This window comes from Trichosurus vulpecula, chromosome 2 (genome assembly GCF_011100635.1).
Source record: "Trichosurus vulpecula isolate mTriVul1 chromosome 2, mTriVul1.pri, whole genome shotgun sequence".
Classification (NCBI taxonomy): domain Eukaryota; kingdom Metazoa; phylum Chordata; class Mammalia; order Diprotodontia; family Phalangeridae; genus Trichosurus; species Trichosurus vulpecula.
In genome coordinates this window covers 134,109,878-134,120,174 of record NC_050574.1, presented here as the reverse complement: position 1 = coordinate 134,120,174, position 10,297 = coordinate 134,109,878, and the positions used below count along the sequence as shown (strand labels likewise).

Here is a 10,297-nt window from a genome sequence, read left to right as displayed (position 1 = left end):
GCTGCGTGATCACCAGCAAGCTCCTTAACCTTTCTGAGGCCTCATTTTCCCTTTTTCTTTGATAATAATAATCATAAGACTTTGTACTATCTGACTCACAGAGTTGTTGTGAAGTGGTTGCTTTTTGTAAACCATGAAGTTGTGTATCTCCATCTCTACTTTTTCTCTATATCTCTATCTCTATATATTTCTTTATCTCTATCTCTGAGCTACTGCTCTGATACCTCAGGGTCATGTAGAGGTGATGATGGGCTTTCGAAGGCAATGCTGGCATGGCATAAATTCTGGCAGATTCTACCAGGGTAGAAAGACTTTAAATAGTCCTGGAAACAGTGTGCATCTACCCTCTGAAGTCTAGCTCAGCTAATTATGAATTTTAAGAATATTAGCTAGGAGACAATGCATTCTTTGGCCATAAATGTCCATGAGCCAGATAAAAATATCCTAAATATCACTGTTGTTGATAGAAGCTCTGATTAGTAAGTTTTTAGGTAAAGAATCTACTTCAGCCAATCTCGATAACTCACTATGTCCCTCCATGTGGAACATTGCCCTCTCAAGGAATGCACTCAGGATAATTTTCTGACTCAGTTGTAATGATGTGTATTATTGGCTACATTGGATTTATGAGCAATTTCTATTCTAATTCTAATCAATATTCTATTTTTTAAATTTATATTTTTCAATAACATATATGAGAGAATCACAAATTGAAAGCTAACCTCTTTCACCATTACTACTACTATTTTAAATTAAATCTAACTTGTAGTTTTTTGAACTTAGAGACCTAAATATCATTTTTCTACAGCTTCCCCACAAGTGTTGATTAAATAATCCCTCCATGAGTATATCTTTACTTAGTTTTTTTGCAGTTTAAGACCTGAATGAAGTGCTGTTATTGTTAAGACATTTTCTGGGATTTAAACTATCATTCTAGCAGTCTGTTTTCCCACAGTCATAACAGACAATGAACTTTGTAGACCCTTCCTCGTCTTGGTTCCCTTTCTTTAAAATCAATTTAAAAATGCCCTTCTTTTCCTGCTTACATGCCAAGTAATATTCTGGGTATAAAAAAGATTTAAACTGCATCTTGTCATTATGGCCTGGAATCTTCTCTTGGTAGAATAAGATATCCTGTTCTTTGCCATCAATTTTTTCTGAAGCAGCACCTTCCTATAGAGGAGGAAAAAAAAGAAAAGAAAACATTCCAGATGTTATTATGATGGGCCATAGAGAACCTGAGTAAGGAAAGTCCTTGCATAGATACTACACTGGGCCAGAGACTTCTGCTAGAATGTGGGGAGGAAAGTGTCCATCTATGTGACTCATCTCCATGATGCCATTTAACTCCATCCTCTGTGCATTCATGCTCCTTATTACACTTCTGGGACATTCCTTGTCTCTCCTCTCCCACCTAGACAAGTCTTCATCTGCTGCCAGGCAGGCAGCACTCGAGAAGGGTAATAGTCCCTTCAGATTATGCTCCTCCATCAGTAAGAGCTGGAAGATGGTCCAAGTAGCCTGCTCCTTAGCCCCCACCCGGGCACAGTTTTATGGTCTGACTGCTTATGATCACCTCTGGTCATGCACTCCCATGTTATTAATTGACCAGGTGAGGTAAGAATTTATATCACTCCTAAACACTCTGGGAGATTGTATAACATTTCTTAATGTTTAACTAATTAATATGGTCTTGACTTTGGAGGCAGCAATCTGCCTGGGCAAGCCACTCACCTTTTTGATTCCTTGACTCTTATGTTGAGCACTTCTGGCTTAGCACACCTCCCCTTACACACAAGTGTACCTGTGTACTTTTGTGCTGGTACACCCCATCTACCCCTAGCCACAACCCACACATATATTACCACACATCACACACACCTACACATACCCACATACACATACACACCATACCTATACACACACACACACACACACACACGCACACACACACACCCTCTCCACTTAATAGTAGTTCCTCCCTTCTCCCCTCTTCCCAATTCAAATCTTTCAATTCCAGGAAAAATTCTAGACCAGATTATTACAAAGGTGGCTGGTGAACATCTAGAAAGTAAAATAGTAATTGCAAACAGTCAGCCCGGCTTTGCCTCTAAGTTGGAGGTCTTTACCTGGTACTTTCTATAAGGTAAAACGATTGAATTTTTGCCTGGCTTTCTAGTACCATGCACACATATAATCAACATATCGATCTCCCCATCAGTACAAAGGCGTTTCTCCCTCTTCTTCCAAGCACCTTCCTTATGCTGCTCTTTTGTGAAATGCAATGGGCTGAGCAGAAGCTAGACTGGATAAGCTAGATAACACAGTGGATAGAGCTCAGTCCCCAGAGTCAGGAAGACCTGAGTTCAAATGCAGCCTCAGACACTTACTAGCTGTGTGATCCTGGGCAAGTCACTTCGCCCTGTATGCCTAGTTTCCTCATTTGTAAAATGAGCTGGAGAAGGAAATGGCAAACCACTCTAGTATCTTTGCCAGGGAAAACCCCAAATGTTGTAATGAAGAATCAGACACGACTGAAAGGACTCAAGAAGAAGAAGAAGAGGTCTAGTCTCCCATTTCATATCTGTGTGACTTTAGGGAAACCATTAAACCTCTTGGCTTTATTTTCTTCATCTGTAAAATGTGGAGTTAGACTAGATGACTCCTAAGAACCATTTTAGTTCTAAAAAGTTGAGTTCTGTGTTTTCTTGCATTTCCTACCTCACAGAACTTTCCAGAGGACCAAAGGAGATACAGCACATTGCAAGCCATAATAAGGCCTACGCAAAAGTCAGCTATTCGTTTTCTTTTCCCCTTTGATCTTGGCCTTGGTGTTCACTTTGGCCTAACTTGACATATTGAGTGGGGAGGAAGAATCACACACAGCTTCATTTGCAATATAGAATGTTAGAACTGAAAGAAACCATCAACTAAGCTTATTCCAAGTGGATTTCATAGCCTAAAACGGGTCACTGGAAAAAAAAACAAAAACAAAAAAACTTTTCTATTTGACTCTGAGATACTTTAAGTGATTTCCCCCACCTTGGGCAGATTTGCTTTGTACTGTCCTTAACTGAGGGCAATATCTATGTCTTTGCTCTGGTATTTGGGAGATATCCCATGCATGGAATGTACTCTCCTACTCTTTCTTCATCTCCCTCAAACCTTTTCTTAGAATCTCTAGTTTATTTTATGGCTCAGCTCAAATGTCACTTTCTTTGTTTGTCCCCTCAGTTGCAAGTACCTCTCTCCCAATCCTACACTTTGTATCTATTTTTTTCTATACTTATACTGGATACATGAATATATGTTTGCGTGTGTATACATATATGCATATATGATGTATAAATATGGGGTAAACATTATTTCACTTTTGTTTTTGTATTTCCAGTGATTAGCATTGAGTCTAGTACATAGTTGGTGCTTAATAAATGCTTGTAGGTTGATTGATATTTGGAGCACACAATGGATGTGTGAATGATAGAGAACTGACTGCATTGACATTCATTCTTGAAAGAGTCATGGTCTATGTTTATGAATTTCCTGACTGACAGGCATGTCTTGTGGGTACTATCTACCATCTATGTGAGGCAAATATTTGAGATTATCTAGGAATGACACATCGCTGGGGGCTCTGTGAGCTGATCTAGGCTTGTGTTGCTAATAGCCCTGGCAGTGATGCAATGACAAAAACTCTAGATGTGGAGTGGAAGACCTGGGTTCAAATTGGGAGTGGAGGTGCTAGATCAGATGACCTCTAGGGTCCCTTCCACCTCTTAGAGATTCTATTCCATGATATATGTATTGGCTAATCATCTGGAAGGTGTGGGTTTTGCAACAAGTGCTGGGCTCAGATCTGTGCTGTGATCCCAGCACATAGCTGATGCTGCTCATTGATTTAGGCAGGTGTGGACGACCCTCTACTCTTATGGTTCTCTGCCTTTATTCTTCCTCTTCTGGAGACTGGATCTGGACTTTGAAACAAGTTATTTATTCCTAAGGTTTTCCTAGACATGAAACTGAAAACAGGCTCATTCTTACCTTAAAATGAAGTTTTTTGTCCTTGCAGGACAGGGTATAAGTCTTTTTCTCAGTCTTCACAGAGATGGCTACAGCTAACCCTTTGGGCATGGTCTCTTTATAATATTGTATTATAAATTGAGTCCGAGGTGCATTGGCTGAGGATAAACATTTATAAATTAGAGTTCTATTCAGAAGAATCTTTTGCAGCTTTTTAGCTTTTAAGAATAGTCTTTAAGGGATAGTCACAGAAGGGACTGTCAAAATACTGATTTTTGTGTGGCTCGTCGAAATCAATAAGCTGACTGAGATTTGGGATAAAGGCGCATCCTGGAAACAACAGTCTAGCAAGCTTAGCACCTATCCCCAACAAAATCTTCTAATGAATTAGAAAGCTTTTTCAGCCCAGCAAAGTAGAGCTTACTAATAGAGCTGTTTGGAAATGGAATGAGTTACCTTGTGGGGGAGTGCATTATCATTGGAGGTTCAAGTAGAGTTTGGATGACCATCACTAAGAAATATTTGTAGAAAGGCTTTCTGAATTAAGTAGAAGCCTTCAAATTAGACTAGATAAATATTAAGGTTACTTCCAATTTTAATATACTTTGACTTAATTTAATTATTGCAAAGGGTTCTTCTATTTAGCCAATGGAAGTCCACAGAGTAACAGCATGCTGTGGATCAGATTACACCGTTTGTTCTCTACAACAGGTAAGGACTGATCTATACGTGCCAGCTCTGTATTCTCAAATGAAGGCCCTTGCGGTTTGCTCAATGATCAAAACCCACATCAACAACCAGAGGAAATAAATGCCCTTTGTAATCTGTTATTAGTGGAGGTGAGCTGGACCTACTCCTCTCCCTTATTTTTTAGGTTTGAGACTAGCAAGTCCTGGAGAGGGAAATGACAACATGGAACAGAGAGGAAAGGGCAGCGGTGGTATGGTGGAGGGATCATTTATCTGAGAGTCAAGAAAGATATTTAGGTTTTAAGTCCCACTTAACACATTTTTTGACCTTGGGCAATCGTTTATTCTTTCTGGAGTGACTGTTTTTCAAGGAAGATTTTTATTCCTCCGGAAGATGAGAAAAAAAAAAAAACATCTCTAAGGTCTTTTCCAGTCCTATAATTCTCAAATTTCTATAATGGTAGATCAAAAAACAAACAACCAAACAAAAAAACCAAAACGTACCTTTAATCTCCGCATCAGACATCTCCTCAAATACAGCCATTTTCCCGCCTTTGACTATTACAAGAACTCTGCCCTTCACGTTTTTTAAGATGGCACAATGGTTCTCAAGCTTGCTGAATCCCTGTTTAACTGTGTTAAACAAATATGCATTAAGTACACACTTAGAAGTGGGAGGTTTTCATATCTATTAGCAGACCTCTCTTAAATTTTTAGTTCTCTAGAGTGATTAATGGTAATTTCTTGATACAGAAGAATCTATGGTAAAGTGGGTTTTCACTTTTATGGCATATGTAGAGAAAAGTGCATTCTTTAAGGAATATGAATGACTGCCTCAGCAACACAAAGCAGAAAATAGGAAGCTTCTTTTTATCTATAGACTGTAAGGGCCTTAAGGGCCGAAAGTATTAGAAATATTTGTCATAGTCTTTTGCACTAATAATACTTATTAAAGGCTTGTTGAATTGAATTAAATTGAGAATGTAAGATGCTAATCAGGGAAACTTCTTGATCAACTTGATGAACTTACTGAGAGGTGACCCTTTTTTGGGGGCTTTTATTACCTTTTCCTATGAAAGGTATGGATATACCCATAGACTCATTTATAACTCATAGATTATGGATGAATCGTCCACTTCAGACTATTGTGGGTTATAGCCATCCCTTTGTGATAGGCCTATAAAAGGAGTTCTCATTGCAAAGTTTGACTTTTGGATCTTTTTTCTTTTTGGAAAGGTCCAGAGAGAACTGAGTATATTAGAAATATGAGATCCAACTTTGGTCCCAGTGGGAATGCTTGCATTTTGGTAAAACTTCTCAAGGGTTTATCTACTGAAACCTCTCCCCCCAACTTCAGAAACGACAGCCTCTTGGCTTAATAATTACAGGAAATGGCAGCAGGCAGGGAAATGTTGACCTAGTGACAGTTCCTGAACCCAGAACTAGAGAGACAGTGGAAGAGAACATCACAGTTGCATAGGTTTTATTGCCTGTAGCCCTTTACCTAGAAAGGCCTGAGCCATGGGACTGAGACATGATATGGGAGAGCAAATGATTGTTTTCAGTTACTGTGAATTATTAGGACAGTGTAGATCCAGTGGGAAGAAAACTGCCTTTCTAGAAATTCCGAGTTTCTTTTACAACTGGGCAAAGTCCAGGCTTTATTTTGTCATAAACTTGGAGGACTATATTTATCACTGAAGTAGAAAGCGGGATTCACTAAAATATTGGAGAGTTGTCTCTCTAACAACTTTATTTTTCTTCCAAGAAAAGTCTGAGACACAGGTAGTACTATGAATCTGGGGGAGGGAGTGGGAACTACACATCCCTGAGGGGATGGTAGGTCTCATTTGGGTGGGAGAGAGCCATTATATGTGGGCTACCATGAATCCTTTATATATTTTTTGCATTTTCTCTGGTGTGAAATAAAAGCTGTCCTATGCTGGATATGTCTTATTACTTTCAATGCTTATATGGGAAATAGATACATTTTAACCTAGATCTTTAAAAATTAGACACAACATATTTTTCTGAGCTTTATTTTGAAGTTTTTAGAGGAACCTCTGAATAAAGCCAAAACAAACTAAAAGAAGAGTGATTTGGGGGCTGTCTGTATAGGCAAACAATTTTTGGGACTTTGGTCATGAATTACATTATGGAAAAATACTTAAGAAAACTGAGAAACTATTGACATTTAATAGCATCAAGGGACTAGTGGAGGAACAAAGAAGCAATTGTTCCTTCTTCCCAAAGGGGCTGTCTGCTGTGTATTTGCCTCTCTTATAGGGATTTACTGGCTAAAGAACCAATCAGAAATAAGGTTTCTCTTCTTTAAATCGTTTCCCCTGGTATGTCACGAGTTTCCCAAGAAATACTACCTCTCACAATTTTTGGAATTTGACTGTTGTATAACAATGTGCATCTACCACTTTGTAATTTATTGCTGTGAGTTAGGATCAATTCCTTGGTCTTACAGAAACCTCCCGTCCTTCCCCTCCCCCCCATTCCCCACTTAGGTACAGTCTCCCTGTTACCCTATGTTGGCTCTAAAGACCAGTCTCCAAATCCTCCACCCCGTTTTCCTGTGTACTCCTGAGAACCATGACCTTCTGCTTGGATAAAGCCCAACTTAAAAGTATTCCTTCACCTTACATGAGGTAGATTCTGAGAACCAGAGTGTTTCCAGAGCGCTGGTGAACACTTGCTACATTCATCTCTCTCCCTCCTTGTCTCTGCCTCCTGACGTCCCTAGCTCCTTTCAAGTCTCTGCTAAAAGACCACTTTCTGCTAGAAGCATTTCCTAGGTTCTCTCAAGGTTCAGGTCTTCCCTCTGTGAATATCTCCAGTTTGCCAGATATACGATATACGTGTGTGTGTGTTTGTGTGTGCGCGTGTGTGCGTGTGTGTGCTCGTGTGTGCGCGTGTGTGCGTGTGCGTGTGTGTGTGTGTGTGTGTGTGTGTGTGTGTGTAATCTTGTTTGTATATAATTATTTGCATGTTTTCCGAGGATTAGATTATGAGCTTCTTAAGGACAGACACTTGTTTTTTTCCTCTTAATTTTTATGTATCCTTGGTGCTTAGCACAGTGCCTGGCATATAGTAAGCACTTAGTGTTTGTTGACCACTTATTATCTTTTGCATCAGTGGTCCCAATGGGAGTGACATTGAATGCATATGGTCCACACCCTTTTCGGGGAAGGAATCCAGCTTCCCAAACCAGATCTGCTCCAAGTAGAGACAATATCTTTCATTTCTAAGTATGTTGGCAAAGGTATGTGGTTCTGTGCTGCCAAGCAACTCCCCCAGTTTAGACAGAATAGTAGAAAAAAAATTCATTCTTTACCTGTCTCTTCAGCTAAGGGAAAAAGAAAGAGAAAACATTCCATTAAATTCTTGCAACAAAAGGAGGACATTTTCATTTCTTAGCTCTTTCCTTCTTTCACCCTCTCTCTCTTCCCTCTTTTCCCAACATTTTCCATAGCTTCTATAGCTGGATACTGTCTCATTTAGAAAACCTTTTCCAGAGAACTAAAAGGATCCCACTTAGGTCCGACATCTCAGGAAACTGGAATGTGAAATTTTAATCCAGGTTTTGTAAATTCCAGCATTCAGTTTTTCCACGGGTCAGAGGAACTGGCTTTAGACATTTAACTGATTTTATTCCTTCAATAGAGATATTTCCATGGTGGGGGGAGGGAAGGAGAGATAGGGAATGAGAACCTATCCATAGGAACTTAAATGGAAGTGGACTCTCTGAGTTTGGGGTAGTCAAAATGATACATCTTTAACTTGTCAAAGAGTTTTACAAACTGGTGGCCTTCACTTAACAGAAAGTCGGTTAAGAGTATTCTAGACCAAAAAATTCATGGTATGTCACTAGTTTCCCAAGAAATACCACCTCTCGCAATTTTTGGAATTTGACTGTTGTGTAACAATGTGCATCTACCACTTTGTAATTTATTGCTGTGAGTTAGGATCGATTCTTTGGTCTTACAGTAAGTATTTTACTTAACTGCTATGCCCAGGTTTTTTCAAGTAGAATATATTTTCTACGTTACAATGGGAATCACTGATAAAATAAGAATACTCTACATGAGATGATAAGAGGATAGGCTCTGGGCCTATAATTTCATTGATATTGGGAGCTCCCAAGTAAGGAAATTCCATTCACCAGTGAAAGTCAGGACCCTTTCTACAAATTATTTCCTAGAACACTGATACAATGTATGTGTCAGAGTCAGAACCTGAACTCAGGTCTTCCCGACTCCAAAGCCAGATCTCTATCTACTATACATTATGCTGCCTTTATGACGACAATGAGGAGGGGGAGGATGATTATGAAGATGATGATGATACATTTCACATAGCTCTGGAGGTTTATAAATCACTTTTTTTTCCCCACAGGAAGCCTGTGAGATGAGTAGTACAAGAAAGATGGCATGGTAAAGTATAGGGAGTATTGGAATTAGGAAGATCTGGGTTCAGATTCCATCTCAGGCACTTGACAGCCATGTGCCACCAGGTAAATCACTTAATCTTTCTGAGTTTCAATTTCCTATCTGTAAAATGAAGAAGTTAGATTTGATAACCTCTCAGGTCTCAAATTGATAAGCCCAAAATCCCAAATATTAAAAATACTTACAACGAGTATTCTTATTTATCTAAGTTATTTACTTATAGCAGTGGGTCTGTTTTGTTATTTAGATTTATATAGATGTGTAGGGATACTTACCTATTAAATAAAGGGTGTCGTCTCTAAAATCTAGGTTGACAATGTCGATAGAATGAAGATCGAGATCAAAGTCCATTTCTGTAGCATGAGCTGCTGCTGGGTGGTTAGCTGAAGCTGCCATCTTAATACCTAATGGAAGCAGAAACCAAGTGTTCAAGGACAAATAAGGTTCCTTTGAAAGCTTGTACTGTTGCCTAATTCTCTCCCTCCTTATATTTATTAGAATACTTTGTTTAGACTTCCTCCTTTCCCCTCATCACATTCTACCATGAATCAAATTTATTTCTGTAGATGTCTTATTTCCCCCTTTCCCTCAGAAAGATAGTAAGTTCCTTGAGGGCAAAGACTATATAATTTTTCCTTTCTTCTCTTTTTTTTTTAAATTTAAATTTTTCTTTTTTTTTACTCAGGCAGTCACAGAGTGTTTGTAGTAGGGATAACCCAAGTCAAAGAATGTGCTGGGGCTGGATGTTGTTGTTCTCATTAAATTGTTTTATTGAGCTGTGACCCCATTTGGGGTTTTCTCGGCAAAGATACTGGAGTGGTTTGCCATTTCCTTCTCCGGCTCATTTTACAGATGAGGAAATTGAGGCAAACTTGGTAAAGTGACTTGCTTGGGGTCACACAGCTAGGAAGTGTCTGAGGCCAGATTTGAACTCAGGAAAATGAGTCTTCCTGACTCTAGACCCAGAACTCTATCCATAGCACCGCCTAGCTGCCCTTGCTTCTGCATATGGTATTCCTAATCTATTCCAAGGATTAATTTATTTGTTTTTTTTAAACCATTATCAAATAATTTTAATTATTGCTGTTTTATAGTATAATTATAAATCTGGTCCTAAGAGACTCTTTCCTT

General features: G+C 39.0%; 1 protein-coding gene across 1 annotated transcript; it reads right to left on the bottom strand.

Annotated features, from left to right (window-relative positions):
- Positions 1 to 933: 933 nt before the first annotated feature.
- LOC118836758 (interleukin-18-like) lies at positions 934 to 9,562 on the bottom strand. The gene is made up of 5 exons (XM_036743950.1): positions 9,442 to 9,562; positions 8,053 to 8,058; positions 5,214 to 5,342; positions 4,042 to 4,178; positions 934 to 1,173 (listed from the first exon to the last, which is right to left on the bottom strand). Exons 1-5 carry the CDS (start codon positions 9,560 to 9,562, stop codon positions 934 to 936), a joined length of 633 nt encoding a protein of 210 aa, XP_036599845.1.
- Positions 9,563 to 10,297: the final 735 nt, after the last annotated feature.

Coding starts and splice junctions, on each gene's coding strand:
- LOC118836758 (XM_036743950.1), bottom strand. CDS start 9,562: ATGGCAGCTTCAGCTAACCACCCAGCAGCAGCTCATGCTACAGAAATG. Junction 4,179..5,213: donor GTCTGATGCGGAGATTAAAG/GTACGTTTTGGT, acceptor GTTTATCCTCAG/CCAATGCACCTCGGACTCAA. Junction 1,174..4,041: donor ACAAAAAACTTCATTTTAAG/GTAAGAATGAGC, acceptor CCTCCTCTATAG/GAAGGTGCTGCTTCAGAAAA.